Raw genomic sequence first — 14,930 nt, forward strand, 5'->3', positions numbered from 1 at the left:
TTTTCGAGAGTAAATGATTTTGTATTAAATATAATTTTAGGTTTACTAATTATTTCTCAATTGTTTTCAGAACAATGCTCTGCATATCCAGTATTCTCCAAGCTCACGCTGAGAAAAATGCTTCCAATATTAACCAGTTCTTCAAGATTAAGCTTAAGTGGGTATAAATAAGGTAAATTTTGTGAATTTGCTCAAGGATATCTACATATGTATATTATAATTTATGTTATCGAATTGTACTCGATTAAAATTAAGGAGTATATAATAGATATATATATGTATATATAATGTACTTAAACTTATTTCAAACAAAGCAATTGGAAAATAAATGATTCAATCAACTGCGGAGAAATTTTGTTTATATTGGCAAAGGAAGAAAGGATTATATAATGATATAGGTATATATTTATAATGTACTTAAGCCTTTTTCGAATAAAAAAATTGGAAAATAAGTGATTCAATCAACTGCAGAGAAATTTTTTTTATGTTGGCAAAATTCAAATGATTCATAAGAAAAGATAAAAAATCGATTGTCGGCATCCCCTTCATCCAAAAAAATAAAAAATTTTAATAATTAAAAATGAATTTAAAAGCACACTTTTGTGCTGAAGACTAAATTGAAAAAGCTTTCGTCGTAGTACTATTAAGAAGAGCTTATGTGGTATAAAAAAATCAATCGAAAGAAGCCAAAATGGCGTTCGTCAGTTAATGGCCATATGTGGTTATGGAGGGGGAGAAGACTATAAGCATTATGGTACAAACGCATGTCATTGTTCACGCTGCGCTCTATTAATTGTATGAATTACTTTATTCGCTCTAATTTAAGCCTGTTTTGCATCTATTGATAGGTAAATCTAAAGTTCGTCAAAGTATAATATCTCTGAGATATTTTTTATGGAAATGGTGGTTTCCAGATTGGTAATACTCTTATCAATAGTTAAGAGGATCAAATACAAATGTTCTGAATCAATGGACAAGCAAGCCATGGGCTAACTGCGGTGTACATTTTTAGAGTCATGATTCAGGGGCTTTCAAAGATCAAAAACGATTTGTGAAGATTATATTTTTATTAAGAAGATGGCTGAACATACTTATTTCACTCAAGTAACAATGAATAGGAAGGAATCTTGCCTCAATGCTTCGTGTAGACCACATTTGCCGGGGCAGGCTGGCTGGCATAGAAGGCAGAGTTTACGCCATCATCTGGAAGAGAAATACATCACTGTAGTGTTTAGCTCTTGCACTATCACACTGGGCATACTAACAGGTGATCACTGGACGGAAGCCGTTGGCATCGGCCACGTATTTGACGCCCACGCGCAGACCCTCCGGCGAGATGTAGGAGTAGGCACCCTCGACCTGTTCCTCCTGCTCCTGGTTGTCTATATTGACGGGCACACCGCGCTCCTCGCCGTGGATGCCGTTCTCCGTCTCATAGTTGTACACATAGGATCCCGTGCCGTAGTTGGCCTCGTTGGTCTGGGCCACAACGCGGGCCTGGGCGTTGGCAATGAAGGGGTTGTACTTTTTGTAGAAGCCGTCGTAGTAGCGGCGCAGATTGTACAGATCGCGGTTTTTGTAGTACAGGTCCCTGTAGTAGGGGTTCCTCAGATACGGATTGTATTGGGTCTGCCCCTCGCAGGCGATCGCGGCCAAAACCAGCACGAAAAGGCACGACAACTGCAAACACATCAACTTTAGATTAGAACACATCACTTCCTGGAGGGCACACTATGATTACCAATTTTAGAGACATTTCTAATAACAACTTTCAACGCTGATCTACCCGACAGAACTGTAACAGTTTCGCAGACCGACGGATCGTTTTATAACCAACTTTGGAGACCAATTTAGCATAAGCATCAAATTTCAGAGTATAGTCCATAAAGTTCATTGTATTCGGTCAACGCTCATCTCTAACTTTTGCGAACGGAGAGTTTTGTCAATTTCCGTTTAGAATTTAGATTGCTTTTTATTATAATTTGCTGACTGTATAAATAATTAAAATCAAGAGCAAAGAGTGGAGCTACTTTTGAACCAATCGCTGCCAAAATGCGGCAAAACGGTTGGCAAGGCAATCGAATAAAATGGCTAAAACACAGTTGGGGGGCGTTAAGTGTTTGCCTAACCATATGAAGTTGTACATACATACATATATGCAAATGTCTGCTATATGAATTTTATATATTCAGTAGTGAAATTCGAGAAGCCACTGAATAAATTATAAATAAATGTTTCCATTATTGTCCAGCTTCTCCCAGTGGCTTACATGAGCACTATTGGAAATCACATAATAATTAACTTTCTTTATATAATTGCATGTTATATTAACCAAACAACTTTTAGTATCTTAAGGACCAGATTTAATCAATGATGAAAAGTTTTTTGATAACAGTATGTATGAAAAGTTATACCTAAACAACAATTGACTCGGATCTAACTCCAGTTAATTTCACTGCAATTATTTATTAATCAAGGTACGTATACGTATAGTCATCGCACCAACAACTTTATAATTACCTCATATTTAACAAAACAATTAGAACATCAATTATTCAATAGACAATTGTGTATAGGACAATCGATGGACGTTTTCCTCCCTTGGAGGGTATAAAGCCAACGATTGTCGAAAAACACAAACCAGTTAAGAGCTGGAATACAAACCAATCAAAATGTCAGAAGTCGAAAAGCAGCAAAAAAAAAAGATGCAGGAGAAGCAACGCGAATACCAGGACTTCACCTTTTTGGCGAACATAATGTTCAAGACATTGGGATACGACTTTCTGGACTCGGCCAGGCCATCGTGGCAGAAGGGTCTCCTCCGCTGCTACTTTTTCGTATGCATTGCCAGCAGCTCTTATGAGGCTTTCTTCGTGGCCCTCGAGTGTCTTCAGGTGGAGTCTGTGGCCGGGAGTCCATCCAAAATCATGCGCCGGGCCCTCCACTTTTTCTACATGCTCAGTGCAGCAGTGAAGTTCGTCACCCTAATGATATACCGCAAACGACTGCGTACGCTTATCCTAAGTTTGAAGGAATTGTATCCTGCGGACGAGTCGCTGCGGAGGGAGTATGAGGTTAACAAATACTATCTTCCCCGATCGACGAGATATGTGTTTTACTCTTACTACTGCTTCATGGCCGTGATGGCAATAGGGCCTCTTCCTCAGTCGTTTATGATGTATTTTCTAAAGGGACATTTTCCCTTTTTACGGACCTTTCCAACGCAGCTCTGCTTCCGCTCGGATACTCCCGTAGGCTATGCGGTAGCCTATTTCATGGACTTAACCTACAGCCAATTCGTCGTCAATGTCAGTGTGGGCGCAGACCTTTGGATGATGTGTGTATCGAGCCAGATCTGCATGCACTTTGGATATCTGGCCAAGAAGCTGGCCGCCTACCTTCCGAGTCGAGAACGAGAAAGAGAGGATTGTGAGTTCTTGGCCAGCCTCGTGCAGAAACATCAGCTGATCCTCAGGTGGGAATTTTTCACATCACGGGTATTTAATAACTGCTGAGGCTTTGCACTTTCATAAAGGTTGCACAAGGAGGTGAATCTGATTTTTGGCATTCTCTTGGCCTCCAATCTTTTTACCACAGCCAGTCTGCTCTGCTGCATTGGCTTCTACACCGTTGTCGAAGGCCGAAGTGAGGAGGGAATGTCCTACATGATCATCTTCGTCGTCGTTTCTGCCCAGTTCTATATGGTCAGCTCCTTTGGGCAGCAGCTTATCGACTTGGTACGTAGTACATATATATAATCTCGGTAAAAACTAAACTTTTCCCCTTCAGAGTTCCAGCATTTCCATGGCTGCCTATTCGCAATATTGGTATGATGGATCCTTACGCTATAAGAAAGACCTCCTCCTTATTATGGCTCGCGCCCAGCGTCCAGCGGAGATATCCGCAAAGGGTATTATCATTATATCCCTTGACACCTTTAAGATCGTAGGTAAACCTTTCGTTTTTTGTTTTAATTTGAATAATTTTCCAACTGGTTTGACAGTTGATGACCATCACCTATCGATTCTTTGCGGCTATTCGACAAACTGTGGGAAAGTGATCTATTCTTCAGTATATAGAATTTGATTAAACGACATTTACTATTTATTCTCTGTATGTATAGAAAAATTACCTAATTTTATTAACTTTTATTTTTATTTGATCGATAATAAATTATGTTTATTGAAATATACTCGTATGTCAGAGTTCTCTAATCCATAACTGGATCTCTTTCAGCATTTTCTTTGTATATATTTTCCCATGTTTTCCCACTCTTCACCTCAACTCGATTCAGTCAAATTTAATTTATTATTTCCATCAGAAATTGAGGTGAATAAAGCATGAATGGGGCGACTGAGACACGGCCCCATGAATGAATATGAATGAAGTTGGTGTTGGAGTTGGAGTTGGCGTTGGAGATGATACATGGAGTGGAGAGTAGTGTAGGGGCATTCGGGCTGGGGAGGGGAGTCATCTCGATTGCATAGCCGGCCTTCACATTTCGCGTGCGATTTGACAGCAGTCAACAAGTGCAACAATAGCGCTGTGATTGCAGCTACACTGTCCAGCCAGAGTCACGTGCCAGCCGGCCAAGAATAGTTAAAAATTCCACTTTTGTTTTATTAATTGGAACCTTTTATGCCTATCTTAAAACGAGAATATGGCTCATTTGATATAATAAAATTTGCATACGAAGTATCGTAGAGTCTCGTAATAATTGAGATCAGTAAGCAATCAGAATTTGACACCCAAAGGTCCAAACAAACTCGGTTTCCATTCAAATCGAAACCACACTTTGCTCTCAACTGGACCCATAAATGTCCAAACGCTGCCCATTTATGGTCCCACTGCTGGAGTCTTGGGTCTTTTGGAAGAAGATCTGCGGAATGCGTTAAACAGATTAGCTCAAAGCCCAAACAAAAGATCTTTATTGGCTGTTTTACATAAACGAGCCGTTGAATATTTGCCATCCAATTAATTTGCTCGAATTTATTTAGCTTCAGTCTTTAAATATTCACTCCGGAATTATGTCAGCTCCTAATTCGCTTCATCTATCGGAAGATAGCAGCCAAACTCGTTATCTGAGGGCTTGATCATGTAATCCAAACTAAATAATGGTTTCGTGTAGATCGGCTCGTGGCAAATGAATAACAAACTTTCAATTTAGATGTCCAATGGTCCTACTGTATTAGATCAGTAATTCTGTGCTGATTGCTAATACATAAAGAACTCAAATATTAATATACGTAAATCATACACCCATCAACGGCTTGGGGTAATAAAACTAATTACCTCACACTTGAGTGCCAAGACAATTAGAACATCGTTTATTCAAGCGGCAATTATAGTACATATGCATGGAAGTATTGACAAATCGTGTAAGCCAATCGATTAACTTAATCTCCGAAGGCTTTTGAATTCCGTTTGTTCTTAATATTAGTTAAAAGAGCAAAACAAAAGTGTTTAGCTTCACTTGACATATGACAATTGGGGAGTTGCTAGAAGACCCACTCCCGCATATCAAATGTCTTGGCCGCGATTTGCATTAATTAGCCATGATTCGTAATCGACGATGCCCACGTGCTGCGGATCGATCCCTCTGCCATTTAAGACCGCTGTCAATTTGCATAAATCACATTAAGGCGAAGACTATGAACTGTGCCCAAAGATACCCCTACTCCGACGCGTACCCAGACGGATTAGCATCGATATCAGCATAAACTGCAACTGCATTTTAGTCGGCGTCATAGAACCCATTCCAATGCTGCTGGCTTCAAGGTCGGAAGATGATTCAGCCCCGACAGAGCTCCAGTTACCAGTTCAGCTTCCCTGACCACACCAGACAAAGGCGAACCAGTTTACGTTGGCAAAGCGGAGCAAAGTTACTCAAGTGCATCCTTGACCATGAAATGGGCAGCACCAACGTAACCCGCGCGGGGTAGCCATTGCCCATTCCAAAATCCCAGCCCCATGCTCCGCGTAATCTCCGCGTGATGCCCGCAGCGGTGCAGTAGCTGTTTTCTCGACATGACCAGAACCACTGACATTTAACCACCGCAACTGGTTCGACGTCTGCAGCAGTGCAGCGGTGCATCGGAGCAGTGGTGCAGCGATGCAGCGATGCAGCGTCTCCAGCTATTGAGTGCTACTGCTGCTTCAGCCCCAGCTATGCGCAATTATTTATTTATGCCTTCATTGACATTAGCATTAGCCGTTTCAAAGTATGCCAGGCCAGACCGAAGACCATGCCAAAGGCGGCTCTAGCTTCTTACGCAACAGCTAAATCAACGCGGGCCTATTCAGGTGGAGAGTCGAGCTCTAAATACTCTGGTAAGGATCTGTTGCTGACATGAGACTTTTTTTTCCATACCCAGATTAGTCTTCTCAAATATTCCATCAATTGGTTGTTCTTGGTGAATTCAAGACTCATTTAAATTAAGTACTCTTCATTTTTTGACCATTCAAAATAGTTTAATATAACGAGGTTCGTTGCGAACTTCATGTTTTGAGTGTACCGCTGGCGCATTATACCCTGCTCTGTGCTAGGTATCAAATTGCAGACGCTGCGCAAACATCTTTAAAACAAATTACATTACGTTGTGTGCCATAAAGAACCCGCCGCGACCTTCAGAGTGGACAGCGGGCGAGAACAGGTTGAAGAAAAGTACCAGAACCAGACGGCAGACGGCAGACAGCGACTGACATTTTGTGGCATCTGTGTAGTTTGTGGCTCGTAATCAGAGAAGTCATGCGTAATACATATTTCAAGGTTCTTGCCCAACCAAATTTGCACACAAAAAGCCCTCATCTGGGAGCGGAAATTCAGTGAGCAGCGAGCGAGCGATCCTAAATTAAACATATTAAAAAGTAGAACAATAAATATTATAATTATTGCAGCCGAATGTCTTCATAATTGCGGCCACCAGAAACGCCGAGGGAAACAATCATCAGGCAAACGGCACCCACTTCGAATCCAACTTTAGCCGAAAACAAGCTTGGATTTTCGGTTGCCAAAGACAATAGCAATACAATAGCAATAGTACGAGTATATGCTCACAATCTTTGGGACAATCTTGTCACGAAATTCTGCCGCCGTCTGTGTCGGGGCTAGAGTCGGAGTCTTGGAGTCTTGGAGTCAAAGTCTGGCCCCATCTGCTGGCCCAGGCTAAGTATTCATTAGACGCGCCTACACTTTGGCAGCGACGACGACGACTACGATGGCCCCTTGGCGTTTAGCAATTTCTGGCATTTTGACCTCCTGCACAGCTTAGACTGCAACTGCAGCCTCAGTCTGAGGGTCTTGCCGCCTGACTTTGATGCCAATAGACGATTAATGGAAGCGCATTTAAATCCCCGAAAACTCTGAGGCTGCCCCATTTCGAGTCAGGTGGCAGCGCCGCCGGGCCTGATGGGAGTGATACCGATATCCCTCCCCAGTATCATTAAACCTAAGACCATTTTTCGTTGGCCGTTTTCTCGGTGTTTTCTTGGTGCCTTACTATTTCCGCTGGCTGATGCAATTACCATTACCGGCAATCTATTTAAATGTGCAGTCTGTCTGCAAAAACCTGAAACAATTGCATAAATTAAACTTAGTACAAAGCTGATTCTGAACTGCTTGCCCAGAACAGCTGAGCGTCGTGGCTCTGCCTGCATACCTGCCTGCCTACCCCTCCGGTGCCTCCTAGCGGCCGGTGCCTGTGGACAGACTGACTCTCTGCCTCTGCTGCTCTTTCCGAGCGCTGCGCCGTCGACATCGGCGACTTAGGCGTTGAATCTTTAGTTTAGTTTTTCTTCTCTCTTTTTTGCCTCCACATACCGCCCACCGCCCGCGCACTCTATTGGTTTGGATTCGTACTCGTGTCGTAGATGCTTGCCTCTGTCTATGTGTGTGTGTGTGTGTGTTTGCGATGCTCTGCCAACTGCACTGCTGGCAGGCGCCCGCCGCACCGTGCATTTTCGTATAAATAGACTCACCTGCCGGCATTGGGTATCATTAAATAGAAAACGTTTGTTCAATTAACAACTCCAGTGCTAGGCCCAAGCCGAAAGGATAATTCTGCCTTTGGATTACAATATTGTGTGTGGAACAACATGAAAAATGTAAGTGAATCGCACAAGTTTGGGGATTTAAAACAGTTGTTGAAAAGGATTGGATGAGCAATATGGGAATGGATAAATAGAAAAATAATTAGAGGAGGCAAAAGAAAGGATACGATACCTTTCATTATCCTCAAACTGCTTTCATTAATTCTCTGCCACACCTACTCCCAGACAGAGCCAGACACACATTTGAGTAGTAAAAGTGCAGACAGCATAAATCAATCGTAAAAACGTACACCGCTAAAACGCCCATTAACACAGAACTCAAGACCCTTCAGGAACTTCCGCAATTAAAGTACTCCCCAGGCGTGGGAGCTTAGGGCACAGGCAACAGGGTGGAACAGCCTACGGTGGCAGCAGCAACAGTTTGCCATTTAGAGCGGCTAAAAGGCAAAGGCAATTAATGGATGCAGCGAAGACGTGTGCTCGAAATGGCTCTCAGTAGAGCTCGGGCCCGCATGCAATTCAAAGGTCAGACCAACACCTGGCAGCTGTCCATCTGGCCGGCACATTAAACTGAAAAGTTCAGACACGAAAATGGAACCGAAACCCAAACCAAGTTCCATTCAAAGTGTTTTTGGGCAGCCAATTGCCCAAGAGTCGATCTGGGGTGAACCTACATAGGTTTCGAAAGAAACAGACACTGGGAAGGTGACGATGATGGCGACGGCGACGATGGCGACGACGGCGACAGAGATGAGACGGACGACCGACCACGCCCCACAATTTTCAATGCACTTTTGTGCACAAGTTAATTGGGAATACGTCGTGTGTGTGGAAATGTGGAAAATATTTAATTGGCATCTATTTGCCGACCTCAAAAGGTGTCTAAAACATAGTATGTGAGAACAGCAAATAAAAGCGCTAAGGCAATAAATCTCGGCTCCCAGGTAAACAAGTGGCGGGGTGGGGGGCCTTGCATAATATCATCGGAGCACGATTTCAAGATGTTTACTAACTCGAGTAACATTTGCGGCCAACACTCGCTGAAACACTCTCAATGCCTTCCTGCCTGTCTTCCCTTTGCAGTTCGTTTTGTGCCTGGTCGCCACGGCGCTGATGTGCCTGGTTGAGGCGGCACCGCAGCGGGCCGAGGAGCCCATTGCGATCATCAGCCAGGAGTCCAACATCGAACCAGATGGTTCCTACAATTATGCGTAAGTTTGACTCCATATTATCCTACTATAGAATTCTTATTGCTCTAACAAATGCTTGGATTCCCAAAGATAAAACTACAAAATAAAATGAAAGCCCATCCTTCTTTGCATCTTTCACCTAAACTGCGCTAAAATTCTTCAAGATTCATAATTTTCGTGGGTCATTTGTTCAAAGAAGTCAAATTCGTCGATTTTTATATTCGATTTGATATAACGAGCTAGACAGGATTCTCAGTCCTGAGCACATTATTTTATCCGATTGATAAATTGATTTTCTATATGACTGGCTAATTTTAAGGATTCCCATGTCTTGGGATTGTGTCTAAAATTTAATTGAAGCCAAATAGAAAATGTTTAAAAGCGAATGAGTGACACGGATATGAATGCAAATTTAATAGGCCATGATAAAATTATACTATTGCTATAATATTATATACTACCGGAGAAAATAACTTTCCCAATCTGTCAATGGTCGAGAATTAGCCAAAAATGTGTCATACAATTGGTGGTACTTATACTTACTTTGCCTATTCATGCTGAAACTCTTCGGGCGAATCATCCTCTTCCGCTTTTGGCATACTGAGCAACTTGTCCATCGTTCGTTGGGGACAAGCGCGTACCTTAAACTGGTGTCGCCTTCGGACCTTGGGTCCTTGTAGAAGGCATTGTGGTAGTAGTAGCCTGGCATACTCATCCATAGTCTTTCGCTCCATCTTCATCCGCAGCTTGGTCGCGGCATATGCCACCTCATATGGCATAGCCGGCAGGTTCTCTATTGCATTTTTAAAGTCTTTAATTTCTAAGCGGTCTAGCGGTCTTAAGTCTAGTTACTTAATTTCTTCGATGGAGCCATTAAAGCTCGATTTTTGGTTCGGTGCGCGAAAATATCCGAGGCACGGCCATCGCAGAGCAGGGCGGCCGATGCAAAGCTGTGGGAAGGTGGAGTAGAATATTGTTAGTTTCAGAATTTGGGCAGATATCGTGTCTTTCCACTCACCTGGTTGATGGGACACTGAAAGTCTCCTGGCCGCTTGCAGCAGTCGGCCTCATTGTGGACATTGTCTCAGTTGTTAAAGGTGGTACCATGGTAGATCAGAGCCTTGTCTCTGCCCTCGGCTGACTGTCAGCTGAAGTGATCCGCCGGGCAGTCCTTTCGTCACAGCGCCAGAAGGCGGATATACAGTCGTTCTTTATGTCACTACTCCCGCCACTTAAAATTATCTGTCCGGATAGACGCCGTAGTTCTCCTTGCCCTCCAGTAGCATCAGAGCATCAGAATCTGGCACGAGCATACGTCGTGAATACTGCGTGTCATACCCCGCTGGCCATGCAGATGTGGAAACACTTTGTGCGACTGTGCAGACAGGTGTGATTGCGCTCCTCTCCAGTCCGGTCTTATCGTCCGACACAAATCTCCCGAAGGCAGAGACCTGCGAGATGTGCATGGAAGCACGGATTTTTCTGTAAAGGGGGAACAGGAGATTACAAGTGTCCAAAGGTGTCCAATATTGGTTGCTTACTAACATCGATACGCATGGGATATCGGACTGTTGGTCTAAGGCCAGAGTCGTGACTTCTTCCAGGTCCACATGCTCATTGCCATCGACTCGGGCCCGAATGATGGCCTGATGGCTGCTGATATCTGTCCAGAAGAGCAGACGCTTCGAGGCTTCGGCGAGTTCGCCCAGGAAGCTATAAGAGGCAACGTTTTAGAACACAGCTGAATAGGGAGAGAGAGCTCCACCTGGGCACGGATAATCTTGCCGGACACCGGCAGCAGCTAATTCGGGCAGTCCGTCGTAGCTGGGAGGGATGCAGGCCACGTCCTTAGCGAGGCTGCGGCTCTGGCCAGTCTTGATCAAAGTCCCCGGTGCTCCAGTCGCTCCAGTACACGTAGTCCTGATACAGGGAAACCGCGTGGCGCGGCTTATGGAGTCCGAGGCGACTCTGTTCAAGTACATGCACCCGCGACGCGTCTCGAGGACGAGGGAACGCGGCTTCTCCACCCCCCTTCCACAAAGCACGACGGCTGCCATCCACGCGGGTGATCTCGATGAGATGAGCCTCCGCATCGGACCGACGCGAGAACATGCCCCATTCCCCACGTCTTTCCATCGCACCAGACGCCAGAATCCTGAAGAACCCGGTGTCCAGATGCCGTCCAGGGTCTGTTCTTTTTCCTCCTTTTTCAATTGTTTTCCTATGAAATTCGTCTTCTGGTGGCTGAGGCAGGGAGTAGTGGGCCACAACTGCGCCAAAGGGCGCCGCTGGTCGTTTCGGCATCGCTGCAGACTCTGTGGCTCGACTTTAACTGTAAATGCGAAGAAGGTGGAAAGCACGGAATAGCCGTGGAACAGCGGCTGTTTTTGGGAGTGCCCTGTGACATCAGGACTTACTGTCATTTGAAGCCACTGTAGGCAGACGCACAAGGCACTTATGTTCATACAACAGTAGCATAAACAAACGAGTATCATTCCAATTGCTCAATTCTTTATTCCGACGAATATTCCCAGCTATATAGAACATTTAGCCATGCCCACTCAATTTTGTACGATTGATGTATCAATTCTATACATGATTGACCTATTCGAAATACTTGCATTTATTGGATTTTTATATAAAATTGAAAATGAAATTAATAGATGACAAAAATGCCATTTAGCAATAAAAAACACCACATGGGAGCGCGGCGAAAACCAGTTTCTACAGTATATACGGTCTCACTTGAAAAATATACCGAGTGGTGCGCGCCAAATCGAACTTTTTTGAATGTGAGCGACAATTACTTAAATGTTGTCAACCGGGCCTTTATCTATGCCCACATAATTTTATACGATTAATTTAATTAATTTGAAAATTGGTTTTTATTTCTTTCTTTCGTTCATTTCGGTTGCGATGCCTGGTACTTGCAGCTATGAGACGGCCAACGGGATCAAGGCCGAAGAAACGGGCACCCTGAAGAAGGCTACCTCCCCGGACAGCAGCGACGTGATTATCGCCAGGGGCTCTGTCTCCTACACCTCGCCGGAAGGAAATCTGATTACCCTGAACTACTCGGCCGATGATGAGAACGGTTTCCAGCCACAGGGCGATCATTTGCCGACTCCGCCACCAATCCCGCCAGCGATCCAGAAGGCCCTCGACTATCTTCTGAGTCTGCCGCCAGCCAAGCGCCGTTAAGGCGCTTCCTCTGGATGACTCCTTCCAGTCCGACCCATGCCAACATTCTGACCCTGATATACTCTACGGTCGATGTGATGCTGCTCTGTTGCTGTTACCACAATATGCTCGTACACCCCATTATCTGCTCTCCCCCCACTATCTAGACAATCACACAAGGGCTGAAGCCTCCCCAGGAGGTTGTTAGTGGATTTGACTGAAGAACACAATCTCAAACGGAATTGAGGGACATGACACGAAACACACACACACACAACCAATACATTGACTCTATTACTTCATTTTGTCTGCTATCTTGCTTTCTTCCACTTTCACTTTGACACGAATTTCTTCAGATCTTTTAGTCGCCGGAACTTTGCCATTTTCGGACTCATGTGATATCGTCGATTTATCAATGAAATGAAAGAAAATGTAAAAAAAAAACATACAAGAAATAATATACAATATATAAGCGATGACGTACGAAGACGATGGCCAGCCACCCGAACCAGCTTATGGGACGGGTTAGCGTTCCCGTCCGTTCGCGTCGGAAATTATGTAAACACTTGAGAAGACCTATAAAAAAATTCGTTAGGCTTAGCTGCAAATAAAGAACTAAGGATTCTTTCGAAAAACGAAGAGCAGCCTTGTGTTTTATTGGTTTACTATTGCCGATTCGAAAAGAAGAGCCAATTGCTTCAAAAGTCCCCTTTCGAGTATCCTCCGCATCCGCATCTTTATTAGGAATATTTTAAGCTTCTTGCGAAGCCATAAATCTGGATTCGCCATATCTCGAATACCTGCGATGACAGCGGCACCCACAAGACAGCTAATGAATGCATATAACTCGTTGGGAAGATGCACACTTGAGGATATACTTAGTAGCTTACAAGCCAATCGATGGGTTCTTAGATTGATCTGTCATATATTCATAAGCTGCGTCCAAAAATAACGCTTGTTTTTACTTTTTTTTACACCTCAAGGCGAGGATTGATAAATTTATTTTATGCAAATTCGATAGACACAGGCGACAGGCAGTCAGGCAGTCAGGCAAAAATGCTGTCACGTTAGTTCCAAACTAAACAAAAAAAAAAGAGCGAACGAGAACCAGAATCAGGGTGATGCTGATGCTGGTGACAAGTTCCCATAGAAGTCGACACGGCATTATTATTATTTATTTATTTTGAAAACAACGTGGAAGCGTACGAAACGAAGCGCCGGATCGGGTTGAAGTTGTCTGCACCAAATTTCACACCCATTTTCGAAAGGCCAAACGAATCGAAACAAGTTCAATATTATTTATTGGCCAAATTTTAATTCATGTTAAATATTTTAGTACAGGAATGTTTTTTATGTGGCTCTCCTCTCGGAATCCGCTAATTCCGTTGCCTATATAAGAGCCTTTGTTTACCAACTGGAACTGACAGTCGCTTCGAGACACTTGCTTGGACTGTTTTAAGATTATTGACTAAACATATTACCGGTTACTGATTGATCGCAATGAGAACTCTACTGCTGCTTGTCGGGTTCGTGGTCGCTGCTTGGGCCTCGGACACGAGTGACCTGATCTCCCAAGAATCGAATGTGGAGTACAACGGAAAATATCACTATCAGTAAGTTCAGTCCAGTGGGAGAATCTCGGCAGAGCAGAGCCTAACAGCCACATCCTCCCCATCCAGCTACGAACTCGCCGATGGCTCCAAGGCCACTCAGGACGGACTCCTAAAGACGGTGAATGCCGAGCACGATGGCGAAGCGGTCCATGGCAAATACTCGTTTGTGTCCGACGATGGCAACACCTATGTGGTGTCCTACACCGCCGACGAGAATGGATATCATGCGGTGGGCGATCACCTGCCCACACCGCCGCCCACGCCCCTGTCTGTTCTAAAGACTCTGGAGTACCTCAAGCTGCATCCCTACAACCCCCCAGAGAAGCAGCACTGAGGATCCGACTAGGACCAAGCGCAAATGTGATTAGAACCAAAAGAACTGAGAACAATTAAACAATACTATGATCAATTCAACAGGCTGACTTCGAATTCGAGCTTCCACGCCCAAAATATGTAGAAAAACGCTGATCAGAATGCTTGAAAGTCAGGGGCGTAGTCAGGAAGGGAGAAAACTGATTGTTCCGGTGGTTCCTTATGGATCCCCCCCCCCCCCCCCCCCCCCCCCTTCAGCTGAGCCCCTGTCTCCGACTGCCCAACTAGCCACATGTGTGCCAAAATGTGTGTGAAATTTGCCTTAGTTTGCAGTTTTTGCTCCGCTGCCAGTCTTGCTAAACAATTACTAATTGAAAGCTAACTTGTTAAATAAGCAATTTGAACCCCAAGCAGACTGGCAAACACCTGAAGGCCAAGTCCGGTATACCCGAAGATTCAGTGAGAGTTGGTCGAAGAGATCCAATGAGCCTCAGAACTCCAAATTCGATTTGATCAGAATCAACAGGAATTATGTAATCCAAACAGAAACCGAAAGTGTGATTTGTTCGTTTCTGGTTTCATTCGT

General features: G+C 44.1%; 5 protein-coding genes across 8 annotated transcripts; 3 read left to right on the top strand and 2 right to left on the bottom strand.

Annotated features, from left to right (window-relative positions):
* Positions 1-1,048: 1,048 nt before the first annotated feature.
* Cpr49Ad (Cuticular protein 49Ad) lies at positions 1,049-1,825 on the bottom strand. The gene is made up of 3 exons (XM_001360818.4): positions 1,742-1,825; positions 1,266-1,680; positions 1,049-1,203 (listed from the first exon to the last, which is right to left on the bottom strand). Exons 1-3 carry the CDS (start codon positions 1,754-1,756, stop codon positions 1,133-1,135), a joined length of 501 nt encoding a protein of 166 aa, XP_001360855.3. The 5' UTR covers positions 1,757-1,825; the 3' UTR covers positions 1,049-1,132.
* Positions 1,826-2,648: 823 nt separating this feature from the next.
* On the top strand, positions 2,649-4,060 carry Or49a (Odorant receptor 49a). Its single transcript, XM_002138447.3, has 4 exons — positions 2,649-3,475; positions 3,536-3,737; positions 3,790-3,945; positions 4,004-4,060. Exons 1-4 carry the CDS (start codon positions 2,673-2,675, stop codon positions 4,058-4,060), a joined length of 1,218 nt encoding a protein of 405 aa, XP_002138483.3. The 5' UTR covers positions 2,649-2,672.
* A 3,924-nt stretch (positions 4,061-7,984) lies between these two features.
* Cpr49Ae (Cuticular protein 49Ae) lies at positions 7,985-12,863 on the top strand. The gene is made up of 3 exons (XM_001360819.4): positions 7,985-8,103; positions 9,133-9,260; positions 12,173-12,863. Exons 1-3 carry the CDS (start codon positions 8,095-8,097, stop codon positions 12,438-12,440), a joined length of 405 nt encoding a protein of 134 aa, XP_001360856.3. The 5' UTR covers positions 7,985-8,094; the 3' UTR covers positions 12,441-12,863.
* LOC6898442 (uncharacterized) lies at positions 9,633-11,801 on the bottom strand. 4 transcript variants are annotated; one of them, XM_033378231.1, is made up of 5 exons: positions 11,013-11,728; positions 10,785-10,952; positions 10,258-10,721; positions 10,092-10,189; positions 9,729-10,032 (listed from the first exon to the last, which is right to left on the bottom strand). In XM_033378231.1, the coding sequence occupies exons 1-3, from the start codon at positions 11,702-11,704 to the stop codon at positions 10,478-10,480; spliced, it is 1,104 nt and encodes a 367-aa protein (XP_033234122.1). In that variant the 5' UTR covers positions 11,705-11,728; the 3' UTR covers positions 9,729-10,032; positions 10,092-10,189; positions 10,258-10,477. The 4 variants fall into 4 exon arrangements, with proteins under 4 accessions (XP_033234124.1, XP_033234122.1, XP_033234123.1 ...); XM_033378232.1 differs by having other exon boundaries at positions 10,008-10,189; positions 11,013-11,571; positions 11,657-11,801; XM_033378233.1 differs by lacking the exons at positions 10,785-10,952; positions 11,013-11,728 and adding an exon at positions 9,633-9,722 and having other exon boundaries at positions 9,783-10,032; positions 10,258-10,482.
* A 653-nt stretch (positions 12,864-13,516) lies between the features above and the next one.
* Positions 13,517-14,446, top strand: Cpr49Af (Cuticular protein 49Af). Its single transcript, XM_001360822.4, has 2 exons — positions 13,517-14,032; positions 14,099-14,446. The coding sequence occupies exons 1-2, from the start codon at positions 13,920-13,922 to the stop codon at positions 14,364-14,366; spliced, it is 381 nt and encodes a 126-aa protein (XP_001360859.2). The 5' UTR covers positions 13,517-13,919; the 3' UTR covers positions 14,367-14,446.
* The last annotated feature ends 484 nt before the right edge of the window (positions 14,447-14,930 follow it).

The sequence above is a fragment of the Drosophila pseudoobscura genome, chromosome 3, assembly GCF_009870125.1.
Source record: "Drosophila pseudoobscura strain MV-25-SWS-2005 chromosome 3, UCI_Dpse_MV25, whole genome shotgun sequence".
NCBI classification, from domain to species: domain Eukaryota; kingdom Metazoa; phylum Arthropoda; class Insecta; order Diptera; family Drosophilidae; genus Drosophila; species Drosophila pseudoobscura.

Excerpts from the sequence above, each read along its gene's own strand:
- Cpr49Af (XM_001360822.4), top strand. The coding sequence starts at position 13,920 with ATGAGAACTCTACTGCTGCTTGTCGGGTTCGTGGTCGCTGCTTGGGCC. Across the intron at positions 14,033-14,098 it reads AACGGAAAATATCACTATCA|CTACGAACTCGCCGATGGCT; the intron begins GTAAGTTCAGTC and ends CTCCCCATCCAG.
- Or49a (XM_002138447.3), top strand. The coding sequence starts at position 2,673 with ATGTCAGAAGTCGAAAAGCAGCAAAAAAAAAAGATGCAGGAGAAGCAA. Across the intron at positions 3,476-3,535 it reads AAACATCAGCTGATCCTCAG|GTTGCACAAGGAGGTGAATC; the intron begins GTGGGAATTTTT and ends ACTTTCATAAAG. Across the intron at positions 3,946-4,003 it reads CCCTTGACACCTTTAAGATC|TTGATGACCATCACCTATCG; the intron begins GTAGGTAAACCT and ends CTGGTTTGACAG.
- Cpr49Ad (XM_001360818.4), bottom strand. Across the intron at positions 1,204-1,265 it reads CTTCCGTCCAGTGATCACCT|ATGATGGCGTAAACTCTGCC; the intron begins GTTAGTATGCCC and ends TTTCTCTTCCAG.
- Cpr49Ae (XM_001360819.4), top strand. Across the intron at positions 9,261-12,172 it reads GATGGTTCCTACAATTATGC|CTATGAGACGGCCAACGGGA; the intron begins GTAAGTTTGACT and ends TGGTACTTGCAG.
- LOC6898442 (XM_033378231.1), bottom strand. The coding sequence starts at position 11,704 with ATGAACATAAGTGCCTTGTGCGTCTGCCTACAGTGGCTTCAAATGACA. Across the intron at positions 10,953-11,012 it reads GGTGTCCGGCAAGATTATCC|CTTCCTGGGCGAACTCGCCG; the intron begins GTGCCCAGGTGG and ends TGCCTCTTATAG. Across the intron at positions 10,722-10,784 it reads GATATCCCATGCGTATCGAT|AAAAATCCGTGCTTCCATGC; the intron begins GTTAGTAAGCAA and ends CCCCCTTTACAG.